This window comes from Protopterus annectens, chromosome 16.part0 (genome assembly GCF_019279795.1).
Source record: "Protopterus annectens isolate FY-2018-M chromosome 16.part0, PAN1.0, whole genome shotgun sequence".
Taxonomy (NCBI): domain Eukaryota; kingdom Metazoa; phylum Chordata; order Ceratodontiformes; family Protopteridae; genus Protopterus; species Protopterus annectens.
In genome coordinates this window covers 427,447,949-427,468,811 of record NC_056750.1, presented here as the reverse complement: position 1 = coordinate 427,468,811, position 20,863 = coordinate 427,447,949, and the positions used below count along the sequence as shown (strand labels likewise).

The 20,863-nt window shown below is 43.9% G+C and overlaps 1 protein-coding gene across 2 annotated transcripts in view; it reads right to left on the bottom strand.

Annotated features, from left to right (window-relative positions):
- GAPVD1 (GTPase activating protein and VPS9 domains 1) overlaps positions 1–20,863 on the bottom strand; it is a 3,238,556-nt gene that overhangs the window by 923,853 nt on the left and 2,293,840 nt on the right. For both annotated transcript variants that reach the window (XM_044058337.1, XM_044058338.1), the window contains one exon: positions 7,814–7,894. In XM_044058337.1, coding sequence (XP_043914272.1) covers positions 7,814–7,894 — 81 coding nt within the window. The remainder of the gene's footprint in view (positions 1–7,813; positions 7,895–20,863) is intronic.

The following is a 20,863-nucleotide window of genomic DNA, read 5'->3' as shown; positions in this document are numbered from 1 at the left end:
AGTTATCCCCTTTGGGAAAAAACATGCACCCGTGAATTACCACATAGGTGGCAGTACACTAAACACTGAAAGTGTGATAAGAGACTTAGGGACACAGGTGGACAGTGGTCTCACCTTCGATAACCACATCACCACAACAGTCAGGAAAATCCTTCTATGTGGCACACCTCATCACTAAGGATTTTTCATCCAGGAAAAAAGGAGATCAATGTCCCACTGTACTCATTCCTCAGACTCATTACAGAATACAATGCTCCGTTTGGTATGTACCTCTCAAGACATCTGCAACAACTGGAAAGGCCGCAGAAATACCTCACTAAAAGAATCACAGACCTAAAACAAATGCCCTATGCTGACTGACTAAAAAAACTCTAGCTATACTCTGTCGTATACAGTCTACTCAGAGGCGATCACTGCTTAACATACAGGGCCATGTCAAACCCAGAGCTGTTGGACATGCTAAACTTAAAGAAATCCCAATCTCTCAGAGCCACACGCTCCAGGAATCTAAAACTTGTCATCACAATGAACAAAACATGCTGGAGGGATAAGTTCCTGACCCAGAGACTCCCCAGACTTTAGAATAGACTGCCCATACATGTCAAGCAGAGCACCTCTTTGGCCCTCTTCAAAAGGAACCTTTACGATTGGATGGGAGATAGGAAATTCACCCCGGGGATCACGTCAGTCACCCTGCTAGACAGAGGTCCAGGGAAGTAAATATTGTGGGAAGAAATAGCCAGGGAATTGTTATGGCTAGGCTTATATAGGCCCTAGGGCTGATAGACTAAGGTGTTTCCTAGAGCACCTGTCTATTTTGAAATGATAGTATGCATCTTGGAGATCTAAAGAGCACATCCAATAGTCCTTGCACAGCAGAGGTAGGATGGAATAAAGTGTAACCAGTCAGAACTTTGACTTCTTTAAATATTGACTCAGATGGCTTAGATCCAGAACTGGCCTCAGGTCCTTTGTTTTCCTTGGCACTAAAAAGAAGCAGAGTAAATTCCAAATCCAATTTGCTCGGATGGGACTTCTTGGATGACTTTTTTGTAGCAGCTTTTGAACCTCGATCTGCATATTTCTTCTGACTGGGTGAAACATCTGGGAGTTTCTTCCTTGTGACAGGAGGTGGAAGGGAAAAGGGAATGCAGTAACCTCTGGATATCATGCTTAGCACCCATGCATAGTTTGCAAGATATGTCCAGGTGTCCAGGTGCAGGGAAACACAACCCTTGACTGCCTCCATAGATAAATGTCGGGCAGTACTTCAGGAGCACTGATAGGGCCTATCAAAGGAGAAGTCTCTGAAACCCTGGTTCTGTAGATCACCTCTGCCTCTGGGGTGACGTCTGCTATTAAAAGCTCCTATCCGTTTAGAAGTCCTGAAAAGGTCCCATTTCCAGAAGCACATTTTCTTACCACCCCACTGATTTCAGGAAAAACAGCATTGAGGGGTCGGAAAATCATTCCAATGGCAGATGGGGGTTTTTCTTCCTGCTCACTGCAGGTAAGCATATCCTTCACTGATGGCCCGAACAAGGAAGAGCCATCAGAGGAAGCATTAACAAAAGTCACCTTGAAGGGTTCTGCAAAGTTGCAATGCCTCATCCTGGCATGTCTCCTAATGCCAATGCCTGAACCAGCTGCTCATGAGGCACCCTCCTCTGTGTGGGAGATCAGCCTCATTGACGAATTGGCAACAGACAAGAGAGTAGCCAACTGAGGAGAAACCTTCTTGAGATCCTCCACAGATACGGATTCGGTGAGAGAGTCTGAAAGCTTCTCAATCAAATCTCTCTGTAAGAAAGTAAAATGTTCCAGGTAATTTAATGACCTCAGTGTGAACATGGCTGAGGTGTAGATGCACTTTCTAAATTCTGTCCATTGCTATGGACTCCCTGTTCAGTGGATGGACAGAGGAGCTCTGCTTTGCTAGCTCCTTCTTAGTGGCTGCCGCCACAACTATGGCATCAAAGGGGACTCCCTTAATCCAGTGGGGTTTGTCTGATGGAGGAGCTAAACATTTATCCGGGCATTTGGGGATGGGCTTGACAGTGCCCGGTTCCTTCCAAGTCTTGTGGGAAACTAGAACAGTAAGTTCAGCTGCCGGAGGGGTCACCCAATACAGAAATGGACTAACCCCAAAAGACTCCAAGAACACAGACTCCTCAGAAAGAGCTTGAGAAGCCAGCCATTCTTCTGTTCGAGGATTTCTAGGATGTCTCCAAGAAGATGTCATCAGGTGGTGATTGAGGTGATCCTTCTCCCTCAAAGTTGATGTCTTCCATGAGATGCTCCATAGGGGAGTCTATGTGCCTCCTCTTGCATGTTTTCTTCTATGGCACCTCTTCTATGTGGTGCTCGGGGGAGGTGTTGGAAAAAGGAGGGAATCTCACTAGGGAATGAGTGTGGAGACTTCTCGGAGCTGGCTGACCCTGTGGAGCAGAAATGATGGGCTCAGAACTTGGACTCAATGAGGGGCAAGGAGTAGGACCAGAGATATGACAGGGTGGCTCTCTATGCAGAGAGAAGGCTCTTTTTACTACCTGGAAGGTTGACAAACTCTTCTCCCACTTCCTTAGAGTTGAGGCAGCAAAGGATGAGTGTTTGGGGCCAAACCCGGATCAAAGCCCTCCAGAAAGAAGTGGACCCAAGCTCTCAAGAGCTAAGGCACCAAAAGGAAGGGATGGATCTGACAAAGTAAGAGCCAAACCCAACCCCCGCACATGGCAACGACCTCTCAGATCAGAGACCCACCATGAACCAAATACATCGGAGCAGAGCTGGTCAAGGAAACCAGTTGAGTCGAAGAAGGGAGCTTCCTCAGACCAGACACCAACCCTCTAGGGGATCCTGGATTGTAAGCCTCCAAGACCACAGCAATGATCGGAGAAGGAGACAGTATGGGTTGGTCAGGTGCACTTATGGATCTGACGGGACGGAGTTGTCAGGAACCCCATCTGGATCTAAGCCCTGAGAAATTTCCGCATCATTCTGTCCATAACTGTCTCAGTCAAGCTCCTGGATGATGCCACAGATGCGGGCCCAGAATGCTTCCTAAGGGTTTCAAACAACTTCAGGGGCAAAGATGGAGAAACAGGCTTAAACACACATTCTGGTGATGGACTCCTAGCTGTCGGATCCAAAAGGTCTGGGATACGAGCAGGAGGTGGGTGGAACGGGAGAGCTATTGATGGTTATCACTCCTGTTGGATCCAAAGAGGGCTGTGGATCCAAAGGAGGTGGCACCATCTTCAGATCCAAGCAGGTCAGATCCGAAGTCTTTACAAGTGCTTGAGAGGCTCCAATAAAGCCCTCAGTGACTTCTGTAGTGCTCGCTTTTTGGATTTTGTGGAGCCATGATGTGATCAAGAGGGGGTTTGAGCCCCAGGTGAAGAAGATGGAGACTGGGAGTAAGCCCTTAAGTATCAATTTATTTTGGTGATCTGAGACGGCTCTTGGGCTAAAAGAGGTACATATGTCACAGGCTGACCTCAGATGCTCAGGCGCCAGACAGTAGATGCACTTCTTGTTGGTACCAGAATTGGGGATCTTATGCCCACAAGAAGTGCATCCCTTAAAACCAGAGCGTTTCTCAGACATGGCCACAACACCAAATAGGGACTGTACCAAAAAAACAACAGGCTGTAAAAATCACGAGTGTAATAGCTACACATTCTACCTGAAGTACAGCAAATCACTTTAAACCCTAAACACTTTAAATAAGTTAAACAGTCTAAATACTCTGAGACGCTTTTTTTTTCTCTTTTTAATACTAATAACAAATAGAAATTTAAGACATGCCAAAAGGCCCTAACAGAAGAAAGGTAAAGAGAAAGTGCACACCCTAAACCAGCAAACTTCGAGAATTCAAATGAGGAGGAGAGACATAAAGCAATAACTATGACAGAAACTGTCAAAAACTGACAAGAGTAATCCAAAGTTAACAATAAGAGTAAAGGCAAAAAATCACTCTCACAACTTGAGATTGGATATGCGTCTTGACATGATGGTGACAAATGAGATCTAAGGAGTTGGGGATGGGACAGAGCATTATGGGTAGAGGGAGGAGAGATACAGGTAGAGAGATTCAGATCCCAAGTCTTGTACATGCAGCCAAGTCAGATCCAATGATCAGATCCTAAACCCATTTGTGAAGAATGAATAGGACATCAGATCGTGCAATTTATATCATGACATGTTTTAGACAAATACTAATAAGAACAAAAATTGTTTTACTTTCAGTTACTTTTTTCTACCTTTCAGTGTACGTCTAAACATTAATGACAAACTAGGGTATATGCTTTATAATCTACCCACAAGTGTGAAAGTCAATAACAGTCTGGTCTGTTAGCACTACTTTTTTGCAAATCCAAGCTTTACAGGTATTTATATCAGCTTTACTGTCAGGAGAATAAAAAGCAGAACCCTCTTCTGCTTTCTGTCTCACTCTTTATTGGACAGACTTTTGTATTTCCTCATTAGCCTGTTCTGCATCAAAGAATGTCTTCGATCCTCCAGAAGAAAATATTCTGAAGACATCTGAATACAACAGCTTGAATCTCACAACTTCCTCTCAACATTCACTGACTGCTGGAATAAAGATGCTTCTCTTCTGTCTGGTGTACAGTGAATAATGTTTTTTTTGCACTCTGTCTCCAGTATTTAACACTTTGCCCTTCTGCCACAGTCTTGTCAGGATCAACTCTTTCTGCTGCTATAACTGCATTTGCTAATACAAGTCTTGGCTGCTTTCTCATGGCCAAGTTTGGGGCATACACTCAATCCCTTTCAATTAACAAATACTGCTGTGGAACACCAAACCAGTAGCTTATTTGTGCTTTCATAAAATTAATACAGTCTTTCTTTCAGCTGCACTGCTACAGCAAAAAATATCTTGTTTTTTCTGTGCTTTGTCTTCTCTTATTTTTTGAAACAGCTCTTCACTGGACTACCACTCTCCTGACTCTTTCTGCTGCTAAAAAAACAGGAGTTCTTTCTCAGAATAGTTTCTTATTAGCACTTCCCAAGAATAAAGAAAATAACAAATACACCCTTTGAAAGATGACTTTTCTTTTTTGTCCCTGATGTCTGATAATCATCAGTCCTCTCCCAGCCAATATGCCCATTCACTCCCCATCATATGCGCAAAAGATAACTAGGAAGGACTATCATTTTGAAACAAAAAGGAAGAGAAAAACAAAACAGGTGGACCTTCATTTCCTTACGTTTTTTAGAGCTTCCTTCATTGACTCTTCTTCAAAGCACAAGTACTTGTTTTAAAAATAGTTTTTACAGGCCTACCACAATAAATAAATAAATAAACTTTAGTCGTGTTTTAACTTTGAAAGTCCCTAAATAAAAACAATAAACATTAGTGAGGCACTACTCCGAGAAAATTACTTCAAAATCAAAGTGAGATGTGAAGCACCTGAAGCAACAAAGAATTAAAGAAAGCTACTAACAAAGACAACTTATTATGGAAGCCTTGTACAATTATAGCACAGGTGAAAAAGCTTCACCCAGAACAAAAACTAAGAAAACAAAAAAGTCAGCAGCAAATGGATCCAAACAGTTTAATCAAGTGAGCACATTCCGCTACATAAAACCTGAAGGATCTCATCTGAATGAAGAAGTAAGCCACAAATAATGCATAAGTACTAAACCATAAAATCACATGTACAACAGATCAACCAACGAAATTCAACCAATTAAGTTTACAATGCCTTGACAAGTGCAATAACTTTAGAACCCGATTCATTTAACTCTGGAAGGTTATCCGCATCCAGTATTAGCTACCAATATTTAATTCCCTGGAAAGCAATTAAATTTTCCCCAGTCCACCTTTCTTCTAAAACAAAAAATAAAAATGTACTGAAGTTACTACAAAGCCTAGAAAGTATAAGAAAAGCATTATTATTGTCAAATTTTCTGATGGCATAAAGATGTTAATAAATACAAACCCTCACACAATTTTCTTAGTTTTACCATTATAAAACACAGGCAAACCGCAATGTATACTACCTCATTTGAATTACAAACTGTACCTTACTATGTAGAATTTTATTACCAGAAAAAATATAGATAAATTTACCTACATTTATAATTTACAGTGTTCACAAGCTCCACATTTACAGATGCCTGAGCATGTATTAGCACCTACTGTATTACAAAGAGCAGTCCTCTCCAGGAACTTCTTGATTTTAAAACTAAACTTTGGAACATATCCCAACTTATCAGCGAAAATGTCAAAAAAAACTAGAACGATTTCCAGTGTTTACAGACAATCATCTGTATACCTCTACAATCAACTGAAAATGGCAAACTGTAAAAATGATTAACAGTGGTCAACTGAGTTATGTTATTAGAACAAACAGATTTGCTCCATTTTAAGAAAACATATCAAACCTCTTACTTTGCACCTCTCCAAATAACTCATCTAAAAGATCTAAGGGATAATGTTGTACCAAAACATATTTTTAATCATAGGCTCTCTGATGTAAACATAGCATCATCTGATACCAACCTAGAAAGTCAAACTAACTGCTCCTTAACGATATTTATCTTCATCCAGCTAGGATGACTACTACTGAAATGCAAGTAAGAATTAGCAAAAGGAGATTTCCTAAAAAAAAATCTGAACAAAAATTACCAGTGGTGATATTTTCCCCAGTGGTGAAATTGTTAGCCAAATAGATGTCTAAAATATCAATGCTAACCCTGGAAAAAAATGTACGAAATCTTTACAAAGTTAGCTGTGAATTCTGAAAAGAGAGAAAAGAATGAAGAAGCTCAATGGCCCCCATTTCATACCAACAATATATCATCAAAAATATATGCACACTTGCACACGCTTAAAAAAACACTGGTGAATATTGAATCTTTTTCCATCTGTATAACTCTTGATTAGCAAAAATGGTGGCAGCTATTACTCTCATAGCCATCCCCAATATCTGTCTAAAATATTCACTTTCAAACATGAATAATTAAATTTATAAACTGTATTCATCAAATCACAGGAGAGGTCTATAACCTCCCCTGACAACAATTTCTAGTAACAAACCCCTGCACCCACTGTATGTAGGTAACCTGAATTACATCTGCTGTCCCCAAAGTGGTTATCATCACAAATAGATGAATGTAAAATGTCCACCAAATGCCATAAATCCTTCAAAACCTGAGGAAATTGATTCAAAATACAATCTAAGGCCCACTCTACGCATACAACCAAAGGTTCAGTTTTGTTAGTAGCAGCAAAGACTAAAGGTCTCAAAGGTGGATCAACTTGATCCTTATGGATTTTAGGTGTTCCATAAATGAAAGATGTAATCAGAGATGGCAGTCTTAAAAAAAAAAAAATTTCTCAGATATCTTCAATCTAACGGTATGCAAGTATCATTTCATTCTTTGAAACAATACTATAAAAATCAGTATCACTGAACAAGCTGAACATTTTAGAACTATACAAAACAGCAACCATAATAACATACCCACCATCTATAACAGGCTTCATCATACAAATAGATTTATCATTAGCCAAATTAGATAACCTGTATTTGTCAAAAGACAAATTGTAAAATGTATTAGTTTAACATTTGGAGGAATTCAGGCATGAGAACATTGATGATCTTACAGTAACTGAGGAAAGTCTGTTTAAATTGCTAACTACAAATGATGGCAGATAAAGTGTACAAAAACAAAATATTACAACAGACTGCTACAGGGACCTTCTATGCAGAAGAAGAATATAAGTTATAGAAACACATCTTGTATTACAAATACAGTAATAAGAAACTGTTGTGAAACTAACCTTGGAGGCCTGAAAATCGATCTGCACACTGGTCCTCTTTTTCTCTGTCTTGTTTTTCCTTTTTTCGAAAACCAATTGGAGCTAGGGAGCACAAATTTAACACACATATATATTTATACATATACACAGAAATCATAGAAAACGTTTACAGTAATTCCACAGAGTTAACACATTTGTTGTGGTCATGTTGCAATCACTCAGTCTATAGATCTTTCAACATAAATAAATGAACAGTGACATAATTAACAGTGAGACATGAGAAAAGATAAAATGCCACTTCCTAACATAACTGCTGGTTCCTTGTATGACAAGAAAGGCATCAAAAGATTAAGTGCTTATTTGCCATATTAGTAAGGACAAGAGACAGAGAGAGAGAGAGAGATACACTCAACAGTTAAAAATGGAATACAACATTCCTCAAAGTCATGTACTCTAACAAAACTGTTTTCCTTCAGCATCCAGTATTCAGAAACATGACCCATTCAGGACCAGTGTTAGCATTTTGGGGGCACAAGGCAAGTGTCAAGTTGGATACCCACTGGTCACTTCCAGTCTAAGTATCACCATATTACTGCCATCCCTCCTACGCAGCCTTTTAGTTAGCACTGTAGAGATTTAGTAATGGTTTGCACAGATGGAAAATAGAAGTTATGTCCTTACCATAACGTTCCATGTGGAGTGTTCATCTCGCCTTTGTTCTTACACATGGGTTCGGAGCCGATCCTCGGCTCCGTGTCGGCCGCTTGCAAGCTCTGCATCGAGAAGAAGCTCGAGACAATCTAATACCCACAATCCCTCTCTGCCTTTACCTCAGATCTAGTTTGCAAGCAAACCAGTCTCTAGAGAGAGCACACTCATGCTTACATCACATATGCACAGAACTAAGAGTCTATATATATATATATATATATATATATATATATATATATATATATATATATACATAGACACATACACATATATATACACGTCAACTATGTACACAACATCTGCAAAGCAGAAGCAGAATGCCCCAGGCCAGGCACCAAAAATGAACGTTCTTCCCAAGGGTGGGAGGGTGGGAATGTAAGAACAAAGGCGAGATGAACACTCCACATGGAACGTTATGGTAAGGACATAACTTCTATATGTGATAGTGTTCAATCTCGCCGTTTGTTCTTACACATGGGTAGCGTCCCTAGCTCCTTGTTCCTGAGGAACTCACGGAAGAACGTTCTTGAGCACAGTGGAACCAAAGGTTGCCCTGTCCCTAGAAACCTTGTCTACCTTATAATGAGAAATGAATGTATGTGGCTTAGACCAAGTAGCAGCCGCACAAATAGCGTCTAGTGGTAGGCGGGCTGCATTAGCCAGGGATGTAGACACTGACCTTGTGGAATGTCCTTTGGGTTTGTGTAAAAGAGTTTGATTTGAAGAATCATAGACATAGATTATACAATCCGTTAACCACTTAGAAAGAGTTCTTTTGGTAACCGCTAATCCTTTCCTGTTATCAGCAAAGGCCACAAAAAGTTGATCAGTTTTCCTGTGATCTTTTGTTCTATCCAAGTAAAATCTTAGCTGTCTGTGAACATCTAATTTGTGCAACATATACTCCATTTTGTTGGAGTGATTCTTGAAGAAGGTGGGTAATTCAATGGACTGATTAATATTGTTAATAGAAAAAACTTTAGGGAGGAAGGATGAATTAGTTCGAAGAGAAACTCTGTCAGAGTGAAAGATCAAATAAGGGTGCTTGATGGAGAGAGCTTGAAGTTCAGATACTCGCCTAGCGGATGTAATGGCTACCAAAAAGAGAGTCTTCCAGGACAAAAATTTTAATGGGCAAGAGGAGGCTGGTTCAAAGGGGGGCAACATTAATTTAGATAAGTTTAGACTCCAAGGTGACGTAGGAGATCTAACTGGTGGTCTAATATGAAAAACCCCTTTTAAAAAGGCTTTACAAAGTCTGTGGGCCATAACAGGAGCACCACATTCTTCCACATGGAAATTAGAAATGGCAGCCAATTGAACCCTTAGTGTGGCAGGAGAAGCACCCTGATGGAACAAGTCCGTTAAAAACTCTAATATTTTATTCAAAGGAGCTATAAAAGGATCCACTTGCTGTGTATTCGCCCAGAATACAAATCGCTTCCATTTACTAGAATATGTTTTAGTAGTGGAAGCTTTATGAGAAGCCACCAATATATTCTGAACTGCGTGAAAGAAGATCAGACCTGGCTAAGTTGGGAATTGGAGCAACCAAGCTGCTAGATGGAGGGACAAGAGCGCGGGATGGGGAGCCCCTGACGAGTGAGTCAATAGATCTGGCTCTGGGTCCAGAATCCAGGGTCCCCGAATGCAGTGTGTCTTCAGGAAGGGAAACCAAATTTGACGAGGCCAGAATGGGGCAATGAGGATTATTGTCCTGTGTAGGTTTCTGGCTTTCTGGAGAAACTTTGATATCAGGAAATGGAGGAAATGCGTACAGGAGTCCCGGGGCCAATCGTGAATCAGTCGTCCTGGGGACTTCCCTGGAGGGGTAATAGGGCAAAGTAGCTCCTGCATTTGGCGTTCATTGGAGACGCAAACAGATCGCAGGAAGGCTGGCCCCACGCTGAAAAATCCTTTTCGCCACTGACTGTTTCAGGGACCACTCGTGCGGTAACAGAATTGCTCTGCTCAGCCTGTCGGCTATGACGTTGGATGACCCCGGGATGTGCGTTGCTATTAGAAAGCGACCCGTGGACTCCGCCCATTGCCAGATTCTCATGGCCTCTCTGCATAGCTGATAGGACTTGGTTCCCCCTTGCTTGTTTATGTACCAGACTACCGACATGTTGTCCGTCTGAACTGCAATAGTTCCCAGAGGAAGAAGGGGAGCAAAGTGTTGCAACGCTAGAAACACTGCCCTCAACTCTAGAACATTGATGTGCAGATTGTACTCCAAATTGGTCCATTCGCCTTGGACTGTCTTGTCCCTGAAAGATGCCCCCCCCCACCCTATCAGGGAAGCGTCCGTGGTCACCGTAACTGTAGGCGTGGGTAGCACAAATGGTCTCCCCTTGGAAAGGTTGCACGTTTGAAGCCACCAGTTTAGGTGTGTTTTGCATGTGTTCGTTATAAGAATGTCATGTGTTAGAGGTAGTTGTTGGAACGACCATTGTGCAAACAGTAGCCATTGTAGGACTCTCATGTGCAGCCTTCCCAAGGGTATTGCAATATGAGAAGCTGACATGAGTCCCAAAACCTTCAGTACCAGTTTTGCTGGAGATTTCCTGGACAAGAGAAGAAGACGTATGTGAGTCTGAAGTGAAAGTATCCTTTCTGGAGGAAGTCTTAGAATTAACTGACGTGTGTTTAATTCCGCTCCTATGAACAAGATACTCTGTGATGGCTGAAGTAAGGATTTTCCGAAGTTTACGGAAATTCCTAGGTGAACACACAGTTGAAGAGTATAGTCTCTGGCCTGTAGTAGTTGACGCTGGGTGGTGGCAGAAAGGAGCCAGTCGTCCAGATACGGAAACACCTGGAATCCTTGGCGTCTCAAGTGAGACGCTACCACTGCCATGCATTTGGTGAAGACCCTGGGGGCTGAGGTCAGACCAAAGGGCAGGGCTCGAAATTGAAAGTGACTGGCCCCCAGCCGGAAGTGCAAATGATCTCTGGATGCCCTGGCCATTTTGATGTGGTAGTACGCATCCTCCAGATCTATTGAGCACATCCAGTCGTCCTTCTGTAAGAATGGAAGGATCGATTGAAGCGTGACCATTCGGAACTTTCCTTTCTTGACGAAGGTATTGAGGTCGCTTAGGTCCAGGATGGGCCTCCAGTCCCCTGTTTTCTTTGGAACTAAAAAGAACCTTGAGTAAGTCCCGAATCCTTGCTGGTCCGCTGGGACTGGTTGGATGACTCTTTTCTAGCAGCTTTGAAATTTCTATAGCTGCTGGCTCTCGCAGATGGGGCGGTACATCTGGGAGTCTTTTCTTTGGAATGGGATGGGATAGAAAGGGTATGTTGTAACCTCTGGTAACCACGCTTTTTACCGACTTGTCTGTAGTTATATTTTGCCAGGCCTGAGGGTATAAAGCTAAGCGACCCCCGACTGCCTCCAGAGCAGGACAGTCGGGCCTCCTCTCAGGAGTGCTGGAAAGGTTTACCAGGGAGTGTATCCCTGTCACCTTGATGCTGCGGACCCCCTCTGCCGCCAGGGCGGCGTCTTCCACCTCTGCCCCCTCCTCTGCCTCTAGAAGGGGCATCACAGTGTGTGCCTGGGAAAGATCCTTGGGGTTTTCAAACCACATTTTCCACCACGTTGCCCTTTGGGGTACGGTCTGGTTGGGGTGGAAAACGGACTCCGACAGCAGACAGAGTCTTTCCCTCCTGTTCACACCGGGTAAGGGTCTCCTTTACTTTGGGGCCAAAGAGAGTGGCACCGTCAAATGGGGCGTTAGTAAAGGAAGACTTGAAGGCTTCCGCAAATGAACAGAAGCGCATCCAGGATTGTCTGCGAAGAGCAATCGCTGAAGCTGCTGCCCTACTCGAACCTTCGCCGCGTAAGAAATCAGCCTCATGGACGAGTTCACAATGGATGTAAGGGTATTAAGTTGCGCTGTCACTTTCTCTGAGACAGCAGCATCTGTAGTACCCTGGAGGGTATCTCCCAACTCTTTGACTAGATCCCTCTGTAGTCGTGTAAAATGGGTCAAATAGTTCAGGGATCGCATGGAAAAAGCCGCTGAACTAAAAATGCGCTTCCCGTACCTGTCCATAGTCCTAGAATCTTTATTAGGGGGATGGACAGATGAGGAAGATTCCGACATCTCCTTTTCGTGGCCGCTGCCACCACCATAGCGTCCACTGGAACTCCTTTTGTTAAGTAGGTCTTGTCCTGAGGTGCAGTTATATACTTATTGGGTTTCCTTGGGACTGGTTCCACTGTGTCAGGAGCCTCCGCCCTTGAGCAATAAGTTCCATTAATTCGTCAAGGCGGAGTGACCCAGGAGGAAGAAGGGCGAGCACCGAATGCCTTCAGCAAAACTGACTCATCCTCAGAAGGGGGAAGGGACTGCCAGTCACCTCTCTGTTTCAGGATCTCCAATATGTCCGAAAAGAGACATCTTCTGAAGGTGACTTAGGGGACCCTTCTGACTCATCTAAGTCAGTATCGGATGTCAAGGATTCTTGTGGAGAATCCAAGTGTCTCCTCTTACACAATCTTTTCCTAGGGACTTCTTCGTGGGGAGCATCCGAAGAAGCCTCCGAGGAAAAGGGGCACCTCCAGGGGTGGCTGAGACACTGGTGCTCGACGCTTGGATGTGGCCGTGGGTGCAGAGGAGGATAACGGCCCTTTATGGGGAGGAGAGGTTGCTTCCACTGATGTGGTTGTCTGGGTAGACAACACCTTCCTCATTAGGTCGAGCGCCCGGGTCCCGAATCGAAGAATCTCCGGTTCCGAAGAAATGGGAAGAATCCCCGAAACAGGCACCGAAGGCATCGACCCGAGGACGGAGCCGAATCGATCCGCGCCGAGGCCCGAGGGGAAGAGTCGAACCGAAGCGTCGGTTCGACTCTCGGCCCCGGAACCAAGGACCGATCGTCGGCTCCGAGACTCCGGTATCGGGTCCGACGGAGTCGAGGTGAGAGGAACAGACCGAGAAAAGGACGGTTCTGGACCCGAGGGCTCCACAATCAGAAGATCAACCTCTTCCGGCTCCAAAGACTGGACAGGTCTCGGAGGAGGAATGGATGGAGACACTGGGAGGCCTTCAAGTTTCGACACCAACTGGGTGGAAACTGAAATAAGTTTGGACAGGGCCGAATGCTCCAATAACTTCTGCACCACACGATCCACATCGACATCGGAGGGTTTGGAAGAAGAACGGGTCGAAGGAACCGAAGACGGAGCCGATCTCAATAAAGTCGAAGGAGGGAGCTCCATCACCGGTTCCAAGACTCGAGGCTCAGGAACCGACACCAGTTGAACACTCGGCCCCGAAGTCTGTGGAACCGGTGATCTAACTTTACTCGAAGAGCTCGGAGCCGATGACTTGGGCTCCGACGTCTTCGATTCCTTCGAGGATTTCGATGCCTGGTCAGAAGCATCCAGAGCCTCCTGAAAGGAAGGTTTTAATAATCCTCTGTCCATAAGTTTCCTGCGCCTATCTGTCATGACCCTCCCACTAAAAGAGTGACAGATTGAACAGTCCTCTTGTAAGTGGAGAGGGCCAAGGCAGTAGACGCAGGAACTATGGTTGTCAGTCACTGACATTTTTTGGCCACACTGACAACGCTTAAAACCTGATTTCACTTTATCAGACATTTTACAAGTAAGATAAGAGTCAAGTCCAGTATAAGAGTCAAATCCGGTGAAAAAAAGTCAAATCCGATTTAAATGTCAAGTCCGGTGTCAAATTTAAGTAGGGTTGGTAGGCCCCGAAAAACTCTAACCAATTAATAAACTTAACGGTACCGAGAATTCAACCTACTCAAACACACATACACTCAGTATATCAACTAATCCTTTCTGTTATCTATGAGAACAAATATTCCAATAAAATATAACAAAAATAAGTTATATCTTAACTTAAGATGCTCGAGCTAGCTCCCAGCGATGCGAACGCAGCAGCGGCAAACTAGATCTGAGGTAAAGGCAGAGAGGGATTGTGGGTATTAGATTGTCTCGAGCTTCTTCTCGATGCAGAGCTTGCAAGCGGCCGACACGGAGCCAAGGATCGGCTCCGAACCCATGTGTAAGAACAAACGGCGAGATTGAACACTATCACATAAGAAGTTATGTACTTACTATAATTTTCCATGTTAGTTGTCTTCATCTTGCCTTCGTTCTTGCTGTTTGGGTTTGGAGCCAATCCTCGGCTCTGACTCTGTCATCTTCTATAGCTCGAGAGCTGTTTACTGGCTCAAGCCTACCCCTTATCCCAGAATGCCCAGAATCAGCTACCCAGATCTCGTTTGTGATAGCGCACACTAGACATAAGTACAGTAACCAGTTACCTAAAAACTGGTTGTCCAAAACACCTAAACAAGGAAAGAGTCATAAATTACCTGGCATGTGAAGTAATAAAAGATACTCAGCTAGTGAAAACAAAATGAACTCCTCTCAATACTCTAGGAAGGGGGAAGGAGGGAGGGATGCAAGAAGGAAGGCGAGATGAAGACAATTAACATGGAATGTCATGCTAGGTACATAACTTCTTTATGTTAAGTTGTCCATCTCACCTTCGTTCTTGCTGTTTGGGACAGCATGCCTAGCACCTAAAATCCTGGGTGGCTCATTGGAACAGACTATTCAGAACAGTAGAACCAAAGGAATCTCTGCTCCGGGAGACCATATCCACCTTGTAATGAGAGATAAAAGTATGAGGGTTTGCCCAAGTAGCAGCTGCACAGATTGAGTCTATGGGCAACCTAGACTGAAAGGCTACAGAGGTGGCTAATGCTCTAGTAAAATTACCTTTTGGTTTAGCTGGTAGCTCTATTTCGTAACTGATAAATAAAGGCAACAGTATCAGATAACCATCTGGATAAGGACACCTTAGAAACTGGAAGGCCTTGTTTGCTGAAAGCATAATAAAGAAATAACTGGTCTGACTTTCTTAGTTCCTTAGTTCTATGGAGTAAAAACGCAATTGTCTGTGCACATCCAGTTGGTGGAGCTTGCATTCTGCCTTGTTGCTGTGATTGGGAAAGAAAACTGGGAGATATATGGTATCAGAGAAATTCTGTCCTTGTGAAACACCAGGTAAGGAAGATGAATACATAATGCTTAAAGTTCTGAGACACGTGTAGCTGAAGTGATAGCAACCAGAAAAAGTGTCTTCCAAGAAAGAAATTTTAAGGAACATGATGCTGCCGGTTCAAAGGGAGGCAAAATTAAGGAAGCTAAAACGAAATTGAGATCCCAAGGAGGAGGAGGATCTCTAACTGAGGGTCTAAGAAGAGATGATCCTCTCATACAGGTCTTGCAGAGCTTATGAAACATTATGCTTGAATTAAACATACCGATATGAAAATTAGAAATGGCAGCTAGCTGTACTCTAATGGTAGCAGAAGCCACACCAGCTTGAAAGAGTTGTGCTAGAAATTCAAGAATTTCATGGACTGGGGCTGAGAAAGGATCCAAATTTCTAGATTCTGCCCAGTAAGAAAACAGTTTCCATTTACTAGCATACGTTTTCCTCGTAGTAGACTTATGTGAGGAAACAATAACATCACGGACTGCTGGGGAGATATTAGAAAGCCTGGCTAAGGTTGGACGTGGAGTAACCAAGCTGTGAGCTGGAGAGTTTGAAGGGATTGGTGCAACCCACCTGATTGATGAATCAGAAGATCTGGAACCGGGTCCAGAATCCACGGTTGATCCAGGTGGTGGAGGTGCAGGAATGGGAACCATATCTGTCAAGGCAATATGGGGCAATGAGGATCAGTTTGCAACCCAACGATTTTGCTTTCTGTATGAGTCTTGGTATTAGGGAAAACGGGGGAAAAGCGTAAAGGAGTCCCTGAGGCCAATCGTAGACTAAAACATCTCTGGGTGTATGACCTGGAAGAGGAAATTGGGAGAAGTAGTTGCTGCATTTATTGTTGAGAGTAGCAGCAAATACATTACAGCAAGCCTGTCCCCATTTGCGTTAGATAAGATCCGCAACTTCCTAGGAGCACCGCTCTCATTTCTAGGACACTGATATGCAGATGGTACTCACGAGGTTGCCAAATGCCTTGGACTGTCCTGCCTAGATAATGCCCCCCCAACCCTATCAGGGAGGCATCCATGATCACTGTGGCTATCGGAGGGGGTTGTATGAAAGGTCTGCCCTGAATCACGAGTGGGGAGACCATCCACCAAGAAAGGTGCCTTTTGCATGTTTCTGTGATCAGGATTCATGTGAGACATGGGTAGCTCCTGGAAAGACCACTGCGTGAAAAGAAGCCACTGAAGGATTCTCATGTGGAAACGCGCTAATGGGACAAGAAGAATGGCAGCTGCCATGGAGCCTAGAGGTTGGAGGACATATCTGACTTGAATCCTTTTGTTCTGCATTAGAATTAACACTTGTTTTATGAATAGTGGAAACTCTTTCCTGTGGTAATCTTGCAAACATTTCTTTTGTGTTTAATTCTGCTCCTATGTATGTGACAGACTGACAGGGCAACAAGGCAGATTTTTCGAAATTTACTGTAATGCCTAGTTGAGAGCATGATGTGACTGTATAATCCCATGCCTCTAAGAGTTGATGCCTGGTGGCAGTCAGGAGCCAGTCGTCTAGATACACCTGGAATCCTTGACGCCTCAGGTGAGCTGTGACTACTGCCATACACTTGGTGAACACCCTGGGGGCTGAGGTGAGATCAAAAGGCAGAGCTCTGAACTGGTAATGACTGGCTCCTATCCGGAAGCGAAGAAATCTCCTGGAGCGTCTGTCCATCTTGATATGGTAGTATGCGTCCTGAAGATCTATAGAGCACATTCAATTGTCCTGACCCAAAAAAGGGAAAATGGACTGCAGTGTCACCATCTGGAACTTTTCTTTTTGTACAGATTTGTCCAATCTGCTGAGATCCAGTATTGGTCTCCAGTCCCCTGTCTTTTTTTGGTACTAAAAAGAATCTTGAGTAAGTTCTGGATCCTAGTTGGTCTGCGAGGACTTCTTGAATGGCTCTCTAACAGTCTTGAAACTTCTGTGACTGCTTGATACGTTAGATTGGGTGGGACATCTGGGATGGACTTTTTTGATTCTATGGGGGATTGATGGAAGGGAATTTTGTAACCTCCGGATATAATGGATTGTACCCATCTGTCTCGTTATATTTTGCCAGGCTTTTGGGTACAGCGAAAGTCTTCCCCCAACTGCCTCCAAAGGTGAGCAGTCCGGCAACCCTTCAGGGATGCTGGAAGGGCTTGGCAGCGAAGGTTTCTCTGTCACCCTGGTTTTGCGGTCCCCCTCTACCACGAGGGCAGCGTCTGTTATTGTTGTTTCCCCCTCTGCCCCTGGGGGAAAAAATCACCACGTGTGTCAGACAAGGGTCCCTGGGATTTCCGTAACCACATCTTTCCGCTCATCTGACCCTTGGGATAAGGTCTGGAAGGGGTGGAAAAACGGACTCCCACGGCAGAGAGAGTCTTGCCTTCCTGCTCACACCTGGTCAATGTGTCTTTCACCTGAGGCCCAAAGAGAAAAGAGCCATCAAAGAAAGTATTGGTGAAGGACGCTCGAAAGGGTTCCGCAAACTGACACAGCCACATCCAAGCATGTCTCCTGAGAGCCACACCTGTCCCTGCAGCTCTGCTCGCTCCATCGGCTGCACAGGAAATCAGCCTCATGGAGGAGTTGACTATGGAATTAAGAGTTGCAAGCCGAGAAGCTAATTTGGCTGGTACTCCCTCAGCTGTAGGATCCTGAAGGGTATCTCCAAGTTCTTTCAGGAGATCCCTTTGAAGACATGTAAAATGGCATTGATAGTTCAGGGACCTCATTGAAAAGGTCGCTGAAGCAAACATTTGCTTTCCATATCTGTCCATAGTCCGAGACTCTGTTTGGAGGATGAACAGATGAAGAGGTTTCTGCTAACTCTTTCTTGGTGGCTGCTGCTACCACCATGGCATCAACGGGCACACCTTGGGAGAGGAATTGTTTGTCCTGGGGGGCTGCAATAAATCTGTTTTGGCCTCCTCAGAGTAGGTTCCACAGAATCTGAAGCTGACCAAGCCTTTCGAGCCACTACAGACATGAGTGGATTGAAAGGAGAAGATACCCAGGAGGTGGAAGGTTGGGAACCAAATGTGTCCAGGTATACAGACTCGTCCTCGGTAGGGGCTAGGGAAGTCCAGTCCCCCCCTCTAAGCATTTCAAGGATGTCTGAAAAGGAAACATCTTCAGAGGGGGACCTTGGGGACCCTTCCGATTCATCCATGTCTGTATCTGAGGTGATAGACTCAGGGGGGTCTATGTGCTTCCTCTTGCACTTCTTCTTCTGGGCAGGCTCTTCCGAGTGATCAGGAGAGGCTTCGGAAAAAGAGGGATCAACCAATGGGGTGTCCTGCGGCATACGTTCCCTACGCTTGGGGTCTGGAGGAGGAGCAGAGGTTGCAACAGACATCATGGTGGCAGAAGCCAATGGAGCTGGCAGTAGAGCTGTTTCGGGGGACAGCACACTCCGCATGACCTTGAAGGTGTCCCAACCTCTAGGCAGAGAAAGCTCCGGCTCCGAAGAGACAGGAGTCCTTCTCTGCATCGAGGGTGACGGCTCTGAGGCCGATACTGGAGCTGAGCTCACCTGCGCCGAAGCTCCGAGGGGGAGAACGGGGTCGGACAAGGGTCCGATGCCACTCCCCCCCCCCTTGGAGCAGACAAGAGCGCCCCGGCACCCAGATCCCTTGATAGAAGGTACAATCAAGGTAATCGGAGCAGACGTCGGAACCGAAGGAGAGATGATGATCAGCGCCGATGATTCTACTACCTGCAGATCCATGGTCTCCGGCTCTGAGCTAAATGCAGTCAGAGGAGGAAAGGAAATAAGAGGTGGTTGGTGCCGATACCTGCTGAGGTGGGCTGGAAAGTAATTTTGCCAGGGCCTGTGACTTAAGCAACCTACTTACTACTCTCTCCACATCATGATCCGATAATCTAGAGGATCGAAAGGAGTGAGAAGAATGATGGCTACATTCACTCTGTAACAAGGGTGACTGAGGTGCCGAGTGGATGGGTTCCAAAGACGGAGACCTCAGTCTCTTATGACTCCAAGATGGCTCCGAAATAGCAGATGGATGAAATGTCTATTTCAAGGAGTGCATTAACCGACAAGTTCCCAAAGGGTTAAGATATTGGAAATATCCAACGGGACTAGATGAAAATAGTGCATTGCACAAGGAACTTCTACAACTCTTTGACCGACAGGGGTGTGAACTATTAGATATTTTAATTAAACATAATGGATATAAATTGGACGATCTAAATACAAAAATATAAATACTTGATGCACAAATAAAACAAAATAAAGCCTACACGGCTTGCCAAAACCAATACCGTGAAGTTTTCAAGCAGACTGATAATCACAGTAAATTGGTCTTGGCTAGAAAAGCCTGCAAATTACTAAGAGACCAGTTGGATTAGTCCAACGGAAGAGCCTATCCTAAACCACCACGTGGTCAGTGTTACATTGAGCAACGGGGAGATGGAGTTGGTTCCTCAAACAACAATGAAGCGACAGTAAATAATGAACAACTAACCCCTTTAGAGGAAGGCACCCTTTGCAGATCGGAGCGACTTTGCAACAAGGACAATTACCAGGCAAGGGGGAATTCAACCTACACATGGAGGAGGCACAGAACGGGTTCACACTTACGGAACAATTACAACTAGAGCTGGTAAATGAACAAACTTTGCATAATACCTACCAGCTAATAACCAACATCACGGGCGACTACAAAATGTATAATTATAGTGATGTATCTTTGAATGTTGAACATGCTAACATCTTTAGTAAAGGGTGTACATTTATACCGAAGAAGCAGGCAAAAATTACTGATTTAATAACAGAACTGAAGTTATTTACTAGAAAAATGACTTTAACTAATATTCCAGGATGTTGCAACAATGCAAAATAATTCATTGCACATCCCTAGCAGCTTCAATCCTGCCTTACATCCTAAGATAAAGTTATTTGAAGAAATGTGTGAATTAGATTTTAGGCATCAATTGTGACAAAAAAACTAAATATTATGATAGTAACATTACTAAGCAACAACAAAATACGTTAAATGATTTGAAACTAAGAGGTGATCTACAAATTATGCAGCCAGATAAAGGAGGTGGGCTGGTAATAATGAATGCTATGGATTATAATCAGCTAATTTTGAAAATATTGTATGAAGATGCATATATTAAAGCCTCTATTAATGAAATTAATATTTCAAATGCCAGAATTGATTATTATTTAGAGGACATGCTTATGCAAGGGCAAATAACCAGAGAGGTCCATGCATATATGCATGTAAAAAACCCTAGAATACCAATCATTTTTGGAGCTCCCAAAATACACAAGGATCTAGAA